Source organism: Pelmatolapia mariae, linkage group LG9 (genome assembly GCF_036321145.2).
Source record: "Pelmatolapia mariae isolate MD_Pm_ZW linkage group LG9, Pm_UMD_F_2, whole genome shotgun sequence".
Classification (NCBI taxonomy): domain Eukaryota; kingdom Metazoa; phylum Chordata; class Actinopteri; order Cichliformes; family Cichlidae; genus Pelmatolapia; species Pelmatolapia mariae.
In genome coordinates, this window is record NC_086235.1 from 18674510 (window position 1) to 18696004 (window position 21495).

Sequence of the window (21495 nt, forward strand, 5' to 3'; positions counted from 1 at the left end):
TCATCATTTTTCTTTAGATTAATTAATAAAATAACACTTTAAGAAGATTATATTTGCTTTTTGCAGTAAATTATTCTTGAGCTCTTTAGGCAATAGTCCATTGCATGCATGGAAAACATGTTGGTAAGATTGTGGTTAATATTCCCATTTGTATGCTTTTAATTCTGCCACTTGATGTCATTATTTTTGATTTAAATGTAAGACAGTAAAATGACATATCATCCGCTTGCTTAATTATGACACTCCTCTTAAAGTACACTACTTGAGCTAAAAATAATTCACTGTTGTGTAATACAATAAGAGCACTGAAAGACCTAAACTACGGTTTGTATGATAACTGCCTTGCTATACGGTCTTCAATCCACAAGGTGGCGACAACGTGCCAAATGTTTACTACAGGACATCTTGTTCCTGGACGCATTACATCTTCACCGTCTTTCATTTGTCACTATAACTAAAGATGACAGGACTCAGGGGAGATACCCGGCAGCTGTTTGAAAGGTCAGAGCTGTAGAATGATGTCCTGAGAGTGCAACGTTATCTCTGACTCAAAGAATTTTTCCCCCTTTACTTTTTCAGAGTTGTGAATTTTCCGTAACGTTAGGAGGAGGAAGTAATGCATAATATTTTCAATAATTGTAATTTTTTTTTCATCTGTAGGCTGTTTACCTGTAAACCTGTGGAAAGCAGTGTTGCTTGAGGTGCTGCTGTGTAGCGGTGGAGCATGTCGACAGCAGGTGGGTGTGTTGGGGGCTGTCACGTGACGCCGGGTCTGGCTGCTGTCATGTTGGTATTTAAACCACCTCTGTATATTTAGTCGGTCCTTTTCGCCACGCAAGGCTTCTGCAAAGTCCAGGCTACAGAGTAGCTTCGACTTATTCGTCAGTCATGGCTGGTAGGTAACATTTTAACACTCTCAGCGTCGATAGTAAAACATTCTTGTTAATTATTTGTTTGTTTGTTTTTCTCTAAAGTTTTAAAAGTAGCAATTGGCGCGAACTTTGGTGATATTAAATTGCATTATGTAGCTAATATAGTCTTTTGTCACTGTTCTCTTTGTTTTTGGGTAGTTGTGTTCCCTTGTTGAATAAGAAGTTTAGTATTCTGTTCTTAAAGTGGTTACAGTCTTACTTTACATAATTAACTTGTATTTGTCACAGTGACCAGCTAACGGTGTGACATAATTACAGTGTTACTACTTTTTATAACTGTGTGTTCCATTTTGTCATGTATATATTAGGAAACTGCCAAAAGTAGGTGCAGTGGACACAGTGCGATAAAATCATTTCACAGGGTACCGTTTTAGACTACTTTACTATCATTGGACCTTAGTTTGAGACCTACTACACTACTCTTGTGTCCTAATTCGCCATAATTAATTTTTAATTTGTGGTATAAGCTTACTGGGAACCGTCCCCCTCACTCAAAATGAAATGACCCTGCTGCCTGGACAGTGACTTCACTGTAACTTGGGTTGTTGCGGAGCTAATTCTCATCTTTTATGTGTTTTTTTAGTGTTACATTCATATTGCAGAAGGGTTTCTACCAATTGAAAAGGGGGTGTAAGAGAAAGGAGGTGTGGCACTGTGAAAAGGCAGTGAGACAGAACAAATTTTCCTGGCAAGCTGTGGTATTTGGAACCATTGTTCTCCAACTGGCCCAAACTTATAGAAACTCCGGGCTGCTAGCATGTCAGACATACTCTATCTATTGTGCTCTCCTTGCCCATTATTGGTATCTTACTGCCAGAGGGTTAGCGCACAGGCCAAATGGGATTGGTGTTGGCCTAACTGCTAGTCACACAACTATCCCAGCTGCCATGCTGATTTCGTCATCTCAGTTTATATGTCCTCTCACAGGCAAGCCGTTGTTCCCAAGACTTGACTTGGCAGATTTTCCTCCCAGCAGCCTGAGGTGGTGGTACAGAGTAGATGCCACACTGCAAATAAAAATCACCTTAATGAGACATTTAAACCTTTATGGGGTACTTTGCGAGAAAACTTTTAGTGAGGTTAGATCGTGTTGCTCATTCAGAAACACTTGAAATGATAAACATATGAATTATTTGGATCACCACACAGAAACGCATCACCTAAAAGGCAAGAGGCTACAACTGCAGTGTAATGTTTTTGGTGTGTGTTTCATATTCCTGCAGTAAACTTTAAAAATACATGCAATGCAGTTACACTGGAGGAAAATATCTACCTATCCATCTTTCCACTTCTTCAATTCAGAGTCACAGGAAGCTGGAGCCCATCCCACCTGTCTTAGGTGGCAAGGTCACCAATCTGTCGAAGGGCTTGGGGGGAAAGTAGACTAGCATCTTTCCATCATTTGGTCATTCACAGAACAGTTATGGAAATTCTTTAAATGGGATGAATTCATTGACTAACACATCCATCCATCCATTTTCTTCCCTTATCTATGGAAGATGTCTAAGCAGAGAAGCCCAGACCTCCCTCTACCTATCGAAGGGAACACCACGGTGTTCCCATGACACACCCCAATCTCTTGGGCGTGTCATGGGTCTGCCTCCTAATAAGACATTCCTGGAACACCTTACCTAGGAGGCATCCTTGTCAAATGTGCGAATTACCTCAGCTGGCACCTTTGGATGTGCAGGAGTAGTGGCTATACCAGGGGTGGGCAATCTCAGTCCACGAGGGCCGGTGTCCCTGCAGGTTTTAGATGTGTCCTTGAACCAACACAGCCGATTTAAATGGCTAAATTAGCTCCTCAACATGTCCTGAAGTTCTCCAGAGGCCTGGTAATGAACTAATCACGTGATTCAGGTGTGTTGACCCAAGGTGAGATCTAAAACCTGCAGGGACACCGGCCCTCGTGGACTGAGATTGCCCACCCCTGGGCTATATTCTGAGCCGCTCACAAATTAGTGCACTCTTTAGCCTATCTCTAAAACAGAGGCCAGCCAACCTTCGGAGAAAGCTCATTTCTGCCACATACCTCCTTCTTTGGGTCACTACCCAAAGCTTGTGATTATATGTGAGCATAAGGATGTTGATCAACCTCAACAGCTTCACTTTGACACTCAGCTCTCAATTCACCACGATGGACCTCATCATTACAGACAAGGCCCCAATCTGTCTGTCACTTTCCCTTTTCCTTCACTCATGAGCAAGACCCTGTGATACTGAAAGTCCTCCACTTGTGGCAGCAACTCACTCACCTGGAGTGGGTGCTTAACCCTTTCTAACTAAGGCCATGTCCACACTAATACGGTTTCATTTGAAAACACATTTTTTTCTCTCCGTTTTGGCGTTCCGTCCACACTGAGACAGCGTTTTTGGTCTAGGAAAACAGAGCCTTTTGAAAACGCTCTCCAAAGTGGATAAATTTGAAAACGCTGTTTTAGCGTCACAGTGTGGATTGCGAAAACGGAGGCTTTCGAAAAATATGACACATTTAAGTCATATGATGCAGTCATATGATGCAGTCATATGATGCAGTTATGTGACCAATTCAACTAAGTCAACTAACCAATTCAACCACTTCATAACATTTAGAACAGAATCTGACTAACACACGAGTTTGAGAGCATTCTTAAATTGTATGTACTATATTAAGAAGCAACTTTAAGTTAAGCAACTCAGGGTGCGCCCAATCTCTTCTCATCTTGGAAGCAAAACAGGGTTGGGTGTGGTTAGTACTTGGGTGGGAGCAACCTTTAACTAATTTAATTCAGTTTTCTTTCTTTACAGATCAGGCATTTGTGACATTGGCTACCAATGACAGCTATGCTCGGGGAGCAATGGTTTTGGGCAAATCCCTCCGTAAGCACAATACAGCCAAGAAGCTGGTGGCACTCATTGGTCCACGAGTATCAGAGCCTTGCCAGTAAGAAACTTTACCTACATTCACTTTTTCTCACTCATACACATTACCGTTCCTGTGAACTCTTGTTTTCCACATGGGTGGTTGACAGTGATTCATTACATAGTATTGTAAATGATTAGGTCTGTGCTGAAGAGGATCTACGATGAGGTGAGGGTGGTGGATGTGCTAGACAGTGGCGACACTGCACACCTGGCCATGATGAAGAGACCCGAACTGGGCGTCACCTTCACCAAACTCCATTGCTGGACCCTCACACATTACTCCAAATGTGTTTTCATGGATGCAGACACTATGGTGAGGCTAACAGGTCATTTTGCTTCAGCACAAAGAAAATGAAGATGCTGCACATCACTGGTGTGTATAAACATGTGCTTTGTTTGTGCATCTCAGGTCCTTTCAAATATAGATGAGTTGTTTGATAGAGAGGAACTGTCAGCTGCTCCTGACCCTGGCTGGCCCGATTGCTTCAACTCTGGCGTTTTTGTTTTTCATCCTTCTGTGGAGACTCATGGCAAACTGCTTCAGTATTGTACAGAACACGGCAGCTTTGACGGTAAGCTGCCATAAAATGCCGGGATGCATTTTATAAAATGTCTATTAAAGGGCTATTATAGCATTTTCAGGAATGCACTTGGTTCTATGCAATGACTAATGACATGTAACATGTTTATTATTGAGATTCAGGGATGCAGTTAGTGAAAATCTATGTTTCGATCTACTTCTCATGTTATTGACAATGATATAGCAGGGGAGGAACTTCTGCCCTTTTAAATTCCTTTTTTTTTTGAGTCAAACATGGTTTTGAAAACGCTCTAACATGATGTTTAACTGGGCTTGTTTATCTTTTGCTCTAAGTAAGGTCTTTATCAAGCTCGGTGCCTGGAAACAAGGCTCTCCTGTCAGAGACTTTCGAGCTCTGCTGAGTTATTCTCAGGGGCTCACCGGGGTGGGGTGAAGGTTAAATTTGAGAGGCCCTGTTTTGCACAGAGGACCAGTTGACATTAAGCAACACTTTTCCATGGAGCGTACTGTTGCTGAATTGTAGTAAAGCTATGCCGGCCATATCAGGCTCAGTGAAGGGCTAGAATCATCATCGATCCGTAGTTTCATGGTGCTCCTCAAGAATCTTTTTTTAATATTACATAATCTAAATGGGAAAAAATGAACACTTGCATTTTGGAAAGTAGCTGAGTAACTGAGTCTGACATATTGTAGCTATCCAAAGAGAGTCTGGTGGACATCGGACCAAGTTGCCTATTTGCTTTTGAACTTATTTTTTAATTAAATTTGTGCCATGTAACTTAAAAATAATTTCAAGTTGTTGTCCACTTATTAGCTTTTCTTCCAGGAGACCACATGTGATAGTCTAACGTGGCAAAAAGAGTTTCTCAGTTCATCTAAGACCATGCAGCTAAGGTGACAGCTACGTCACATGACCAAAATAATGTCATGTGCATGCTGGAAACCCATCATATATTTCTGATTACCAAGTCTCTGTTTTGGGGATACCAGTGTAGCTCATAGAAATCTAGGCCAAGACTTTCTTATCTGTGGAGTTTACATTGTTCAAAAATAATCATCGTCAGATGACGGAAGATACTTTTGAGATGTCCAGGAAATTTAATCCTTCCTTTCCTCTTCACTGGGGCTGTTTACCTAAATGTAGCCAAAGCCAATACTGGTTAGACCAGGGGTGTCAAACATAAGACCGGGCAAAGACTCCAATCCGGGTGCATGTCTTTGGAAAATGTGAAAGTGGGCATAAACTTCAGATTTTAACTATATTGTCTCAAGTTTTATAGCTTTTCCTACCTTCATACTATATTATAAAAAAATGAAATGGCAAAAATGTTTCTATTTTTTTCACTATCTACCTTATTATCTGTTTTATTTAAGTAAGAATTAGTTAACAAAAACCTTTTTGTGGGGCGATCGTGGCTCAAGAGTTAAGAGTTCGCCTAGTAATCGGAAGGTTGCCGGTTCGAGCCCTGGCTGGGACAGTCTCGGTCGTTGTGTCCTTGGGCAAGACACTTCACCCGTTGCCTACTGGTGGTGGTCAGAGGGACCGGTGGCGCCAGTGTCCGGCAGCCTCGCCTCTGTCAGTGCGCCCAAGGGCGGCTGTGGCTACAACGTAGCTTGCCATCACCAGTGTGTGAATGGGTGGATGACTGGATATGTAAAGCGCTTTGGGGTCCTTAGGGACTAGTAAGGCGCTATATAAATACAGGCCATTTACCATTTTTTTGTTTAATAATTACAACAGAGTCCAGGCAATGATCTACCAGAACTTGTATTTATTTCTCATAATTTAAACCCAAAGTGTTGTGCTGAGAAATTTCTTTATTATGTAGAAAAACCGACATGTATCATTAAAATTGCACTTCTTTTTCTTATGTTAAGATATTTCAGGGATTAAATATGAAGTTACACTTCTTTACACTGACAGAGAGAGAAGTTTCACTGGTCATGCATTGAGGTGACAGTTGTTGTGATTTGGCACTTTATAGATAAAATTGAATGTAACTGAATTGGATTGGCCAATTCAATTAATGAGATCAAAGTGGATCACAATTTAAAATGAGTTTGACCTCCCTGGTTTAGACTATAAATATCTTCTGACACCAAAAAATCTAATGTATTGTGATGAAATCTCAATTAAGTGCTTAAGTGAAGAACAGTATTTATTATGTATCTGATATGCCGAGAAAAAGCTTTTGATTTCATTCAGCTGTCAGTCCTGCTGATAGAAGGGCAAGACTCTAGACAAAATCATAGTTTACTCGGCTGCTCTGACCTCAAAAATTCCAACAAACAAAGAAAACAGTCGTGGAGTAAACAAAAGACGAAAGGAGTTTATAGTTAGGCTCGGAAGTGCCAAAGCATGTACTTGTTAGTGTCACTGAATCTGTTTCCCTTGTGATGCTGTGAGACAGATTCCATCAGGGATGGGGGGCGCCACTGGAAAAACCAATTAGTTTGCTTAATATGGGCCACTGCTTTCAAGTGCCGACTCATTCTGCCACAACAATTTTTCACATCACGATTTCAACCACATACAAAAGACATTTTCTTATTTCTTTATGAGAAAGAGTCCCTTTGGAAGCTGAAACTCATTTATCCCTTAGTGTCTTTTTGTGGATAATTTTTAAGTCCCTGTTTCAGTGTGATGCCACTATCTGAATGCTTGATGGCATGCTAATAAGTAAAGCTGTCTTATTTATAGACATGGATGGTCTTTTCGTGTGCACTGGGGCATGAGGTGAAGCCGCTTTGACCTTTAGCATTTCAGTTCTGCTATCCTGCATGGAATGCATGATATACATGTGTACCCCTCTCTACCCCGCAGAACATGAAAGATGTATTGGAAAAGAAAAATTGCAGAGGAGGAAAGAAAATACTGACTGAAATAATGACTGAACCCAGAGGCTCTATCTCTGCATCTGTGGCTCCAGTGTTATCTGCTGCCAAAACAAACTGGCACCGGTTAGATGCACATTCTTCCTGTGTTCTGCTCATCCCCTCAAAATGAAGATACTCAGCTCCATATTAAGTTTTGAACTCTCCAGTGGAGGCTGTGGGTTCAGACAAACGCCAGCTATGTGTGTTATTTTAAACCGAAGCCACAGACTTTACAGTCCTATGCTTTTTTAGGAGAGACATGTGAAAGTTTTGTTAACAGCCAACATCTCGTCCTGTGTTAGTGTCATTTCAGTGACTCATTCACAGATTCACTGAACTTTTATCACATTTTGGGGGTCTGTCATTTATTTAAGGCTCAGGTCTGGTCTAGTTGTCTACCTGTCACCCACCTCACATAACATCAAATTAGGGATGCAACGATACCAATTTTTTCAAACCGATCCGATACCGATACTTGGATCTGAGTACTTGCCGATACCGAGTACAAAAACCGATACTTCTACCACACACAAGTTAAACTTAACCAGTAGTAAAGAAACGACCCCAGACAACTCTTTAACCCAAACGAAACGTTTACTGAACGTAAGGGCAGAGACAAATACTGTACAACACATCCCTTTTTTAAACTCAAATGATATTACAATTCCTTAACCAAATGAAATACACTGTATAAATGAAATAATTCCCTTTCAAATTATATTAAACAACCCAACTTATGTTATCACCTTTTGGTAAGTGACTCACTAATATACACTCCAAAACACGTTATATAAATCCACTAAACACACAATATTCACACATGGGCTCCACACACTCACACTTGTTGCAGGCCTGTTTGCTGCTCACGCCGGACGATGGAGAAAAATCATCTTCTCCCCAGTAAGAGCACAAAAGTCTGACTTACAGTTCCGTTGCCCGGTAGATCGCCGTTCACCAGTCCCACACTAAATCCACTCCCTGCGGACCCGATGCTGTCTCTGCTACAGCACATTAGCCAGTCACTGTCCAGCTCTCCGACAGTCCATAGCGGCTGCCTCCTTGGCGAAGCCAAGCAGTCCGGGCTAGCCTTTAGCCTCGGCGGTCGTAGCTGGAAACACAGTTTTCCACGGTGGTGCGACCATTGAAACAAAAAGTCACTTCACCCACACTCTGTTGTGAAGCTCTCACACGGTTAGCTTTCTAGTCACACACTCTTTTGTGCTAGTTAACCTCAGTAAAACTAGCTGAGTCTCTCACTTTGGTTCAGCTAACCTCGTGCATCTCTCCATGCCGTTCTCTTCTCCTCCTCCATTGCAACAGATACACAGGTCCCGTTTTATGCTACCTTCACGGGCCTCCAGAAAATGAGAACTCTGAAAAATATTTTAACTCCCTTCAGAGTTACATACCATAAAATAATACTTTTATGATTAACATAACAGTTTGATTGCTCTAATTACCTGTATTTACCTTGTGACATATTACAGGGCAAATTACATTTAGGGTAGAGTTACATCACATAACATCAACTGTGAACACCTTATGTTACCGTGGCGTTTAAGTCCATGGGAATTATGAGTATTCCCATCCGGGCTACATTAGTATCGGTTCATGGTATCGGTTAACTTTTACGAGTACGAGTACACACACATTTTACAGTATCGGCCCCGATACCCGATACCAGTATCGGTATCGGTGCATCCCTACATCAAATAGATCCCTGCCTCCCAAACTTTTATAAGTTGTGTATTTATGTAAGTTGCTGCTGTGAGAAGGGGCTGCCCCAGTTCTAAAGCAGCCAAACTTGAGGGAGGGCAAATGGCTGTAACAGCCCTCCAATTGGACTCCAGGACCTGAGGCAACTCAGACGCAAACTTGCAGTCTATTTACTTAAAACCCAGAGGCCAGTGTTAATTCACGTACCAGCACAGTGAGAGACAAAAGTCTTTAAACGCCTTTGTCTGTTTGTATTATTTAAAGTTGGCTGGTCATGAATGGAGTAGGGTAAAGTTTGGAAATATTCAATGTAATTGCAGAGGCAGCACCTCAATTTTTTCTACTGACACCAACATTATCCTTTGATTAGGATTTTTTTTTTGCCTTTTAATCTGAAAAAAATAAAAAGGATTATTTACAAATAAACTGTTTTATGCAATAAAAAGAAACCTAATGACAATAATATCCCTCCCCCTCATGCCACAAAAAAAGAAAAGAAAAAAGGAAAAAGAGTTTTGACCCGTCTGGGAATGAACATGAAAGTTCAGGGGGGTGTCCTGTGGTATCTGGCACCGGGACTTTGGCAGCAGATCCTTTGGGTCCTGTGGATTTCAGGGTGTAGCCTCCTTTGAATGGGCTTGTTCAGGCGCATCCCGTAGATGGTGATTGGATTGGGATCTGCAAAGTTTGGAGGCCCGGTTAATGCTGTGGGCTCTTTGTTTTTTGAACTGTTTCCCGAAGCGTTTTTGCAATGTCGTGCCTCTAATGAGACAATCAACACTGTTCACATTAACTTCGGTGGGTTTAATGTTGTGGCTGCTAAAACACATGCCCCAACCTGTGTGCACCCACTGAGGTAAAGCACTACCTGCAGTTTCTAGAAAATCAGATCTACTTTTTTCAGGTAGCAGTGGGAACATGAGATTCAGTTGTGTGTCCTAAACATGTGAGAACATTTCTTTAAATGCTTGTCTGGGCTTATATCTCAGCAGATGAGCTGAGCTGAGAACTAATGTGGTTTGTCACAGGTGTGCCTTTCATTGGTCTCACTCTTTCAGTGAAGACATTCAGCCAACAAACAAAACCTGACCAGAAGCATTTTTAAAGCCAAGTTTGCTGTTATGTGACCATATCAGAGTTTTTTACAGCATGCGAATGCCACCAAGGCAAATTACTTCAAGACAAACATTTTTAGAAGAAATTACAAAACTGTTAATGAATTTTAAAACCTGGGGCTTGTTTTGTTTTCATGACTGATGTTATTAAAAAGTCAGCACTGGAAAAGACACTGTACACTATTTGCAAATCCACTTTGATGTCTTGAAAAGATGTTACAATGTTTGAACTACACAGCAGCTGGTCCACAGAGCCTAATTAAATCAGATTTAGTTATTTTTAATATATTATTTCTAACAAGTAATTCATGTTTTTCATTGATTAAATATGTTTTTCTGTTTTTTCATTATTGTAATTTTGTTATTCTAGCAAATTGTTAATCACTGAAAAATATACTTAAACTATAGTTTATTCAGGTTTTTTATTTATGTGACTATTAGTTTTATCTATACAAGACACATCTCCTGGATGTACTGGTACGCATCTTCAGTGATGTATCCTGGGGTCATCAGGTGTTTCTGGTCTCACAACATCATACACCCTCGCCCAGGCGACCCAGCCGGGGGTGATCAGGCCCCGACTTGCGTATCAGTAGCTACCCACGGATCAGCCCTCTTAATCCACAGCCACCTTGTGGCTTTCTCTGCCGCTTTGCTCACAGCCTGGGTGGCCGTCTTCTTGGCTGCCCCCGCCACACCCAGCTGGCCTAGGACTTCGCAGAGTGATCGTCCTGCAAAGCCTCTAGAACCCACTTCTATGGGCTCATAGAAAGTCTTCTAGTCTTGTAGTGCTCCTGCACTAGTTCCTGGTACTTTGCACGTTTCCTTTCATTGGCCTCCTCGATCCGCTCTTCCCAGGGCATTGTGAGTTCCAGCATGATCAGCTGTTTTGAAACCTCAGAAATAATGATCATGTCTGGCCGGAGGGATGTTTTTGCAATGTGCTGTGGGAACTTTAGCTGTTTACCCAGGTCCCAGCTCCTCATTTGCCTTCTGAATGGCAGCAGAGTCTTTCAGGCTGGAGTCAAAGAGTTTCCCCAAGCTCTTGACTGGTTGTTTCGTTATGGATGAAATAATGGTCCCTGAGATTGAGAACCGGAACTTGTCCATCACCTTCCCCTTCTTCAGTACCATCGATCTTGACTTGGAAGGTTTAAAACTCATCCTTGCCCATGAGATGAGTCTCTCAAGTCCTTGCAAGATCCACCTACACCCTGGAACTGATGATGTTGTGATGGTGAGGTCATCCATATAGGCTCTAATAGGGGACTGACGAACACCTGACCTTGTTAGTGGCCCTCTGCACTCCACCTCAGCAGCCTTTACCACCATGTTCATTGCAAGGGCAAAGAGCGTAACTGAGATGGTACAGCCTGTTATTATACCTTTCCCGAGGCAGTGCCAGCCTGAAGTAACTGACCCAGAAGTGACCCTAAGCCTGAAGTTGGCATATAGTCCAGGATCAGGTCCTTGATCTTGCTGGGGACATGGTAGAGGTGTAAAGCATGCTCAACCATTTTGTGTGGGATAGACCCATAGGCATTAGTCAGGTCCAGCCACAATACAGCTAGGTCGCCTCTGTTCTCGTGGGCTTCTCTTATAAGGTGAGTAACTACGCCAGTGTGCTCTAGGCAACCAGGAACTCCTAGGATCCTCCCCTTCTGAACTGATGGATCAATGTAATTGTTTCTAAGGAGAAACTCGGTCAGTCTCCGGGAGACAATGCTAAAAAACACCTTCCCCTCCACGCTCAATAGCGAGATGCTCCGAAACTGGTTTATGTTTTTAGAGTCCTCCTCTTTGGGAATCCAGACTCCCTCTGCGCACCTCCACTGATCAGCCTCCTGGCCGGGCTCCTCCTGCATCTCACCAGGTTCAGGACCTGTGCGTTGCACCTCACTTTCCCGCTCCAAACATTACATTCTGGCTTGATGGACCTTTAGGCCATGCTGGTTCTTACACACCTTGCCGCAGACGCATGTCTTACTCGTAGTCCTTTCCGTTGCGTTGGTCATTAACCTTGAGTCTGTCCGATTGGAGATCTCATCCCCCCCACCCCTGTCGGGATCTCCTGGGGGTATCTCTCTTTAGGGCTTTATATGTATGTTTCTAGAGATTTGCCTTGTTATTCTACCTCATTTGGAAAGCATCAACTGCTGTTGTTTTTAAATGTGCCATATAAAGCGACTCGACTTATCATACTGTCACACTTACCTTCGTATTTCTCTGTTGCAGGAGGAGACCAAGGGATTTTGAATGGCTTCTTTAGCAACTGGGCGACAGCTGACATATCAAAACATCTCCCTTTCATTTACAATCTCAGCAGCATAGCCATCTACACTTACCTCCCAGCATTTAAACAGTAAGTGTCTGCTAAGCACACTTAAACTCATGGAGTAATTATGAAATGCGTAAAGTCACAGGTGCGGTTTAAAAATTTTTATGTGACCAAACTCTATAAGATACTATATTTACCTGCTACCCTGGGAAATTCATATTACGCAACAGCAGTCTGTCCATGTGACTAAAATCTTGTGTGTTGGATACAAAGCCAAGATGTAAGTAGATACCTGGTCACATGAACGCGTAGTCACATCGTGACATGACATCAGGTTACGGGTGAGATGAGCAGCGAGATTCCAGCAGCACAGTTAGAGTGTCGCCCCAGCAGGCCCTCAGCTCTGGGTTGGATGCCCACTCTGAGCTCAGAGCAGCTGATACCCACTCCTGAAATAGAGCACTTTATTTAAAGACCTTTTAATGTTTGCCTCCAGGACTGGTCATTGTGTGCTGTGTCTAAAGCTCCCCTCTCATCCTCATTGCATCTCTGTGTCTTCACCTCTGGTCTCATCAGCAGGCTTTTTTTGGTTTGGCATTTCCTGGCATCCATCAGGATGACAGGGAAGATAAACATGTCTTTAGTTGTTTGTAGTTGTCAGCAATAACGCTTAGAGGTCTGACAAACACAGCAAAACAAACCCGACAGTGTCGGGTTCAGGTTTATTTGTGTACTTGAGCAGATTGCCAGTGCTAAAAAGACATCTAAGCTTGTCAGAACTGGGGTGGATCAATATATTTCTCATTCTTATTTCTCCAAAAGGATTTTGTTTCATTCATGCTAACCCAGCTTTTAAACACAGACACCCAAAAATGTTTCCTGGAGCATTAAAATTTATATTAGTGTCCAGTCCATTAATATGACCAATTAAAAACACAACAATTTAATAATATGTTTTTTGACACTAACATACAGGGTTTCTCCTAAAACATTTCTAAAACTTTTTTTTTATTTAAGAATATTCTATACTATTTATGTATATGAATACAAATGTCTTTATTGCTACAATTTGATATTAAAAACTATTCAGAAAAGCTTCATTTAGTAAATCTAACCCTAACCACACTGCATCTACAGTACATCCTCTCATTTACTGTAATACTGGTTTCAGATATGGTGGAAATGCCAAGGTGGTCCATTTCCTGGGGAAGACCAAACCATGGGGTTACACATTTGACCCCAAAACCAAACAGATTTTAGGGAGTGAGCAGGATGCTGCCACACACCCTACTTTCCTTCTCGACTGGTGGACCCTGTACTCGGGTGATGTGGTCCCCATGCTGCATGAGGAGTATGGAGAACAGCCCTTCCACTCAGGATGTGTGGAGGTAAGTCGACATTTTAATTGAACCTGCACTATTTGCGACTTCTCATCAGATATTATCTTTAAAACAGAGCTGTTTCCTTATTTTCTGTATTGTTACAAAGGTGGATAGTTCATAAGAAAAAGACATGCTTTTGTTGCTATATATTTCTAAAGGGGTCACCAAAGATTTTACACCACATAGTCTTCCCTGACAACCATTTGATGAACCCCTGAGGCTGGGTGTGTATGTCCTCCCAGTCTTGAACCTAAGATCATTTGCAACTAATGCACAAAACTACAACCATGGAGCCACTGGATAATTCATAACAAATGGCTAAAATAGCAAGGTCAGCGTATGTGTAAGTAATCCCTGAGAGCCAGAAGTTGAGGCTTCAGACTGCTCGAAATGCTCTTAGATGTCAGCGAGAGGATCTATCCCTAATATAGTCATCTCAGACATACAGTCCCTCCCACCTACTGATCTTTTTCAGATCTTTTGCCTGCATGGGGAGGCAATCTCAACAGATTTAACTTAAGGGAGCTAAAAGATCCTCTTTCAGACAGTGGATGAGCTGAAACGCTCCAGTATAAATTTATAGCCGTTATTTTGAACTTTGAATGATGCAAAGCTATTTAAACCTCTTTTCTGTCTTCTTATTCATCTCACAAAGTTCCAGCACAGTGAAACTGTCACTTTTGAGAGTGAACAGGTATGGAGACAAAGATTTGTTTTGTTTTTTATAGCTCAGCAGTGATTAAGCATCCGTTGGCGCCTGGTTTATTGCTGTTGCTGCCCTTCCTCTAAAATCAGAGCTTTCGCGTGTTTGCCTGCAGCCATTAATTTGGAAAGGCTAAGTATGGCGGTTTGTTGCTTCCAAAAAGCAAAAAAAGCAAAAACAGCATGTTGTGTGCAGTCTGCGTGTCTTGTCATTTATTCATTTCCCTGCTGTTATGTTCCATATTCCTTCAGGGCGAGAGCAGGTCTTCGCACGCGCACGCACAGGCATCCCAATCCCAGCAGATGTCCTCAGAAGAACGGAAGCAGAAATGGGAGCAAGGTCAGGCAGACTACTTGGGAATGGACTCATTTGACAATATCCAGAGAAAGCTTGATACTTTTCTCAAATAAAGAAGTATTGGCATGGGATATTTTAAAAAGAGCACTTACGGTTTACTTGTTGCCAAGAAAATACTGCAGAAAAAAAGCAGATTGCAGTTTTTCTTCCTACCTTTATTTCAACTATAAATGAGCCAAGTCCCTCTCTCCACCAGCACTGCCAACTCCATACTCCAAAGACAGCCCAATTTAAGTGAGGGGAAGCGGCTTTATTTCTCTCTGCAAGATTATTATCATTCAGTTTACCCTAACACTCATATATGTTCTGCTACAGTGTGAAAAAAGGTTTATAACCTAAGTGTGCTTGTTTAAAGGTGATTATTAAATCTTTTTTTTCTCATGTTTATGCTTCTTTTGTAAAAAAAGAAAAAAAAAAGAGATGGCAACAAGAGATCAACTGGGCCATTTGTATCGGTGTGGTTGAGATGTGTAGTCACTTACATTGTCATTTTTCAGTTTATTCTTTCCTTTTTTACTCTGCAGTAACCTGACAGTCTTCTTAATATTTTCTTTTCTCGAAAGAATTAATTCTATTGTTTTGGAATTAGAAGTCTCTGTTTTACACGGATATGATGATATGTTTACAGCACTTCTCAAGGCCGTAGTATGGTCAGTGAGCCATGCACACTAGATCTTTAGTGCCTTAACACCTTGCTCTCCCTACTGCTGTCATCCTATGTTATCTCACTCTTGACCAGCAGCTTTTTTAGTAGATGAAACAGGTTTGTAATTTTACCACATTATACTTGACCTGGATGTTGGCTGGAAATCTTTTATCTGGAAACAATAAAACATCCTTACAAGCTGTGGAGTTGCTCAGGTGCTTTTTTTTTCTTGCTGGAATTTATATTATCTTTATATTTTCCTAGGAAACGGGAGCTATTTATTAAAATGTGCAAATGTAAATGCAGATACAGTATATAAGGCAAAAACATAGTTTGTACAATTTCAGTGAGCTTAAAAGTTAATATTTGGTATGATCATCTTTATTCGTCAACATAGCCTAAACTCAAGCTTTGTTGTCATTTCTTTCAGGAATAGTTCTTCAGGCCATTAAAAGCTCTTCTTTAGATGTCGGGATGTTGGAAAAAAAAAACAGTTGCCAATCAAATGCTTTCCACATGGTCTTACACAGTGGCTCGAAGGACATGACTTTCACTGTAGATGCTTTTTTTCTTCTTCTGTTATCCTCCACCAGTTTTTTGCCAAAAGCTACTTGGGAATGATCTTGTTTATGCAAAAATACTATTTTATATCTGTCAAACTCTTATCTTTGACATTTTTCATAGATCCAAATACAGAAATGTTAATAAAGGATTTGTTTTTATGGGGTGGCTGTAGCGCAGGTCACCTACTAATCTGAAGGTTGGTGGTTTAATCTCCGTCAGCTCCAGGCTGCATGCTAAATATTCTTGGGCAAAATACTAACCCCAAGTTGCTGAAAGTGTGTGGATGAGAGATAAAAAGCACTTAAACAGAAAGAGCTTAGAAAAAAAGTGCTTGTGCGAGTGGGTGAATGGGGCAAGTTGTGTAAAGTGCTTTGAGTACTTATACATGCATACTTCTATGATAAGTTGTCTCTTAGTTGTAGAGACATCACTGGCTCATCCTTTGAGTTAGGTGCCGTTTCCATTCTTGAATGACGTAAAAAAAAAAACATTCCCCTGAAAATAGCCCAGTACAAGGCTGCCCCCCCTCCCCCTTTTTTGTGCATAATAATGAACAAAATAAGCCAACAACTACTTTAGCTCTTGCTTTCGAGAAGTCCAATATCAATGATTTGGTAAGCGAGGCCATGCTAAATGAGAATATACCCAGGCTTCAAAGTGTGCTTGCTCACTAATGTGTAATGATAAACGAGTCTTTTTATACACCTTTATTAAGCGAGAGAGAAATCTCTTCAAAGCAAATATGGTTTATGTCAAGAAACTTCCCTCCGTGTTACTTCCGGTTCCGTCTCAATCCCGACGATAGCCAAATAAGTGTCCTGTTTTTGGAAACGGAGCATTGACATGTAAAATATTAACGTAAAGCATAAAAAAACACACCTCGTAGTGACTTTGCAGTGAGAGTTTACTCCTGATACATAATGGCTGGACAGTGCTTAAGTCGGGGGCTTGTTCGTGGTTCTCGGCCCGAAGTTGGTTCGAGCCACACTTAACAGCTTGCTTAACTACCACACGATATAACGGTTACTTAGCGACGTCGGTTAGCCGAAAACACGATTTTAACCTGCAACCGGATGCTTTGCGGCTACTTTTGCGGTTACACATTACAACAGGGGACTTCCCTATCCCGTGGCCTGTCGCTGCAGTGATACAGGGGGCGTGCCGTCCGCCCGTGGTGACGGCTGTAAAGCGGACCGCTACGCCAGGAAAGTAAACACACCATTCCGCCAAGATGGCCTCGCTGCCCGCGCTCCGAGCGGTACTCCTGGTGGCATTTTCGGTTTTCCTCACGGTTGTGCTGGGTTTTGGACTCCCTGCTCTGCTGAACGCGTTCATGAGGATGCTGGGGTTGCCGGAGACGAGCGTGACCGAGTGCATAGTTGCGCTGTACGCAGTTTTTGTGCTGTACGTGGCGACGCCTCGAATTCCAAGAGGACTGGTGGAGGTAATGTCACAACAAACACGGGGAATTAGTCGCTGGTTTGCATTTTAGCATGCAAAACATTGAAATGGAACACAGATGTCAGTGAAACATTGTAAAACGCAAAATTAAGGCTTGTAACTCGCAGAAAATCCTTTACAAGATACGCTACAGTAATGTGGGGTGGGCAATATAAGTTTTTGTTTATACTGTAACAAACTGTACAGAGAGTTTGTGTTCACTTGGAAATATGCGTGTTTTTGTAAGTATTTTTTCTCTAATTTGCATATAATGTTAATTGTGTGTTTTGGGGGAAAACTGTACTGTACCCAACTCTGTAGGTGAAAGGGAAAGCCGTGCTTGTTACAGGCTGTGACACTGGATTTGGTTACGCTCTCGCCAAACATCTGCACAAACTTGGCTTTACGGTCTTTGCCGGATGTCTTCTCAAGGTAAGGCTGTTGCTCATCGAGTCTGTATTTTTCCCTGATTTGCAAACAGGAAAGTGAGCAAAACGTTTTCCAGAAAATCTCCCATTCCAAGGAAGATGTGGTATCGATTGCACAGCTTAGCTGGGAATCAAGAACAACATGGCCACAAATCCCACCCACATGAAAATCAGAATGATCATTCCCTACCTATGTCCTTCGGGAGACCTGTTTTCACACTGTAAATACACCCTTTTCAGCCCGACCTCCACTCTGCTTCCTGAGTTAAAAAAAACAAACTGATTGAAACATGTGCTTTTAAGATAAGATATCCTAAGCTTATCTCAAAAGCTGTAAAAACGGCTGTTTCACAGCAACCGATGTCGGCAAATTAAGCCTTTGAAAAAATGGGCGCTTCGTTAGTTGTGACCTCTGAACCTTTGTGGGATGAGTAAAATAATAATAATAAACTTCATCCACAGAGCATTGTTTTACATGTGTGGCACAAAGTGATTTACTTAAGGAACAAACGAGCAGATGATAACATCAAGTACAAGAATGATAAGCATAATAGTACAGTGTAAAATGACATGTCAGCAACAGCATGTTAGCGTTCTAGTAGAAAATTAAAAAACAAAATGGATCAGTAATGGGCTCTTCAATAAATGTCTGAACAGGGGATTTAAGAAGTCACTGACTCTGCTGACCTTTATTTTTGCTTAAGGATCTTATTTTATACCTTCAGGACTCTTTGCCACGTTTAGTTTTCACTTGTGTCTAACAAACAGATAATTCTTTGAGCTGACAGTAACCCAGGCAACAGTAACCCAGATATTCACTTGTCACAACCAAGGTATGCAGAAGAGCATCTCTGCATGCACAGTTTGTCATACCTTGAAACAGATGGGCTACAGCAGCAGAAAGCCAAACCAGGTACCACTCCTGTCTGCCAAGAACTGGAAAAAACGTTTATACTGAAGGCACAAAAAGGTTTTGATGCTCTTGTTCTTGTTAAAAGCACTGAAGCTGATTGAACTGAGACCTCTTATGCTGAGGCTGTGAGGTTAACTAATGTCCCCGCTTACAGGATAAAGGTGGAGACGGTGCAAAGGAGCTTGAGGAACTTCATTCAGATCAAATGAAGGTCGTGCAGCTGGACGTGTGCAATGAAGAGCAGGTGAACAAGGCAGTGGAACACATCAAAGAGATCCTGGGTGAATCTGAAGCGGGTAGGTCGCTCGGTAATCAAATAGATCCCACATAAAAGAAGACGACTTTACTCATACATTTCATTCTCTCTGACTTTCTGCTGCCCAGTTCTCTGGGCTGTAGTGAATAATGCTGGTGTGTCAACGTTTGGAGAGGTCGAATTTACCTCCATGGACACCTACAAGCACGTGTCAGAGGTCAACTTGTGGGGCACCATCAGGGTTACTAAAGCTGTTTTGCCGTTAATCCGCAGGGCGAAGGGTAAGCTGCATTTTTTTCCCCTCCACTCTGTGACATATAAACAGGAATCAGTTACACAGTGTCCAAAATAACGGCGCCAAAGTGCAAAAATCTGAAAGATACATCCGCCTTTGAGTGAGCTGTGAAGAGTTATAACAATTCAAACAAGGCTGGAAGTGAAAGAACATGTTAACACATTATATAACCTTTGTTATATAAACCCTTCAATGCTGATAAGCATATTTGCACTGAACATTCCTGAAAGTGGTTTCAAGTATTAAGAACCACAATTATAAATGAATAAATATATAAAAACATTACTATAAAATAGGAATAAATTATGTTTTGAAGTAAAGCAAAAAACAGTGTTATCAAAGTTGTGCTGAAGAAAAAAGAAAACTTCGCAGACGCTAACAGAACAGCAGCTCTGTTAACAAGTGTGTTATAAGTGACTGTTCAAGAAACAGTGAGGGGCCAAGTTATTTGCTGAGCTAAGCAAATAGCCAAGAAATGTTCCTAAAGACATCTGAACTCTGGACCTGCAAGCTCAGCAGCTTTAAAAGTGCACTAAAGGCTCTTAATTCACTTTTAAATTATGATGCATTTATTTGGAGAGTCTAAAATCTGTCCCCTTGTATCTCTTGACCACAGGCCGTGTCGTGAACGTGGCCAGCATGTATGGGAGGATGGGCAACATCATGAGGTCACCGTACTGCATTTCCAAATACGCCGTGGAAGCCTTTTCTGACTGCCTCCGCTACGAGATGAAAGCGTGGGGCGTAAAAGTGTCCACAATCGAACCGGGCAACTTCATTGTGGCCACTGGCATCCTGACCCGCGACATCGTGGCTACCACGGCCAATAAGCTGTGGAGCGAGGCGCCCTCGGAGGTGAAGGAGGATTATGGGAAGACCCACTTTGAGCAGAACATGGCTCTGATGCGCTCTTACTGCAGCAGCGGGCAGAAGGATACGGTCTCCGTGCTGGATGACATCACCGACGCTATCATGTCCAAGCGTCCTCACACGCGCTACAGCCCCATGGAGCCGCACTGGTGGATCAGAATGCAGGTGATGACCCACCTGCCGGGTGCCATATCTGATCTCCTTTACTTCTAAAAGAGAAGCTGTTCCTGTGTTTAGCTCACCCTGAGAATCAGATAGTGTGATATTCTTCAGCTAAGTAGCAGTTACACAGATCTACAGACTAAGTGGGGTGCCTGCCATTTGTCCCTCAGCATTTGAAATCATCTAATGATCAATCAAGCCTTAACAATATGAAAAAAAGGTTTTGTAAATTGTAAGTAAATTATTGCACTTTGCTTTTCATGTGTCTGGCAAGAAGCATAACTTTATCTATACAGATATTCTCTGTTAAGTAGTAACTACTTTGTGTTTGGTATCAGCAGAGCCAAAATCTACTCATAGCTATAAGTGCTGCATCTTTATCGCTTGCTGTGGTAAAAATCTTTTTAAAAAAATAGTTTCTCCTTCTAGCTCTAAATATTTTTTCCCAAATACTTGTAACGTTTTGCCTTATGGGAATCTTGTGGGGCCACCCCATTGGCACGAGGACCAAAGCTGGCTCAGGAGAAAGCTCCTGCTGCTCTTCTATAGCAGACAGTGGAAAAAAACAGGGTCTGCTACTGTAGGACCATGGTGAGATTTTGGCCCGGCTCGGTCTGACGTTGCGTAACAACAGCACAATCACACTTTGTCTCTCGTGCTCCAAAACCCCTTCACGCAGGATGGTTTGGAGCACGTCACCACCGAGGTCTTTTGATGTGATAAATGGGTACACTGGACTGAAAAAGCCCCCCCCCCCCCCCCCCCCCCCCCCTTGTAATCTCCCCTCTCTGATGACAAAGTATTTTGTATATGGAATGATCCAAATAAAAAGAGTATTATATTTTAAAATATTACAATCACGGTGTCTTTTTATCCCCCCCCCAATAAGTACGAACGAGTTTCTTTTAATATTGGTTTGGGTTGTTAGGACTAGTAAATGTAATGTTACTAAAGGCCACCAGGTGGCAGGAATGAATCATTTAAAAATCCCACAGCTTTCCTCATGCAATAGTGTACTGCCGTTTAAGCTGTTACCACACTGCGCTGGGTTAGGGTCATACAGTTGTGGCTTCATACATCACCTGTTTTGTCCCAGACTGAGCAAACAACAAGATT

At 42.0% G+C, this 21495-nt stretch overlaps 2 protein-coding genes across 4 annotated transcripts; both read left to right on the top strand.

The window, feature by feature from the left end:
• Positions 1-422: 422 nt before the first annotated feature.
• Positions 423-15653, top strand: gyg1b (glycogenin 1b). Of its 3 annotated transcripts, XM_063483931.1 has the most exons (10): positions 423-501; positions 661-737; positions 818-895; positions 3720-3855; positions 3975-4149; positions 4246-4408; positions 12321-12447; positions 13535-13751; positions 14401-14439; positions 14700-15653. In XM_063483931.1, exons 2-10 carry the CDS (start codon positions 725-727, stop codon positions 14856-14858), a joined length of 1107 nt encoding a protein of 368 aa, XP_063340001.1. In that variant the 5' UTR covers positions 423-501; positions 661-724; the 3' UTR covers positions 14859-15653. The 3 variants fall into 3 exon arrangements, with proteins under 3 accessions (XP_063340001.1, XP_063339999.1, XP_063340000.1); XM_063483929.1 differs by lacking the exons at positions 423-501; positions 14401-14439; XM_063483930.1 differs by lacking the exons at positions 423-501; positions 14401-14439 and having other exon boundaries at positions 661-895.
• Positions 15654-17168: 1515 nt separating this feature from the next.
• bdh1 (3-hydroxybutyrate dehydrogenase, type 1) lies at positions 17169-21145 on the top strand. The gene is made up of 5 exons (XM_063484267.1): positions 17169-17459; positions 17777-17887; positions 18951-19092; positions 19181-19333; positions 19964-21145. The coding sequence occupies exons 1-5, from the start codon at positions 17247-17249 to the stop codon at positions 20428-20430; spliced, it is 1086 nt and encodes a 361-aa protein (XP_063340337.1). The 5' UTR covers positions 17169-17246; the 3' UTR covers positions 20431-21145.
• Positions 21146-21495: the final 350 nt, after the last annotated feature.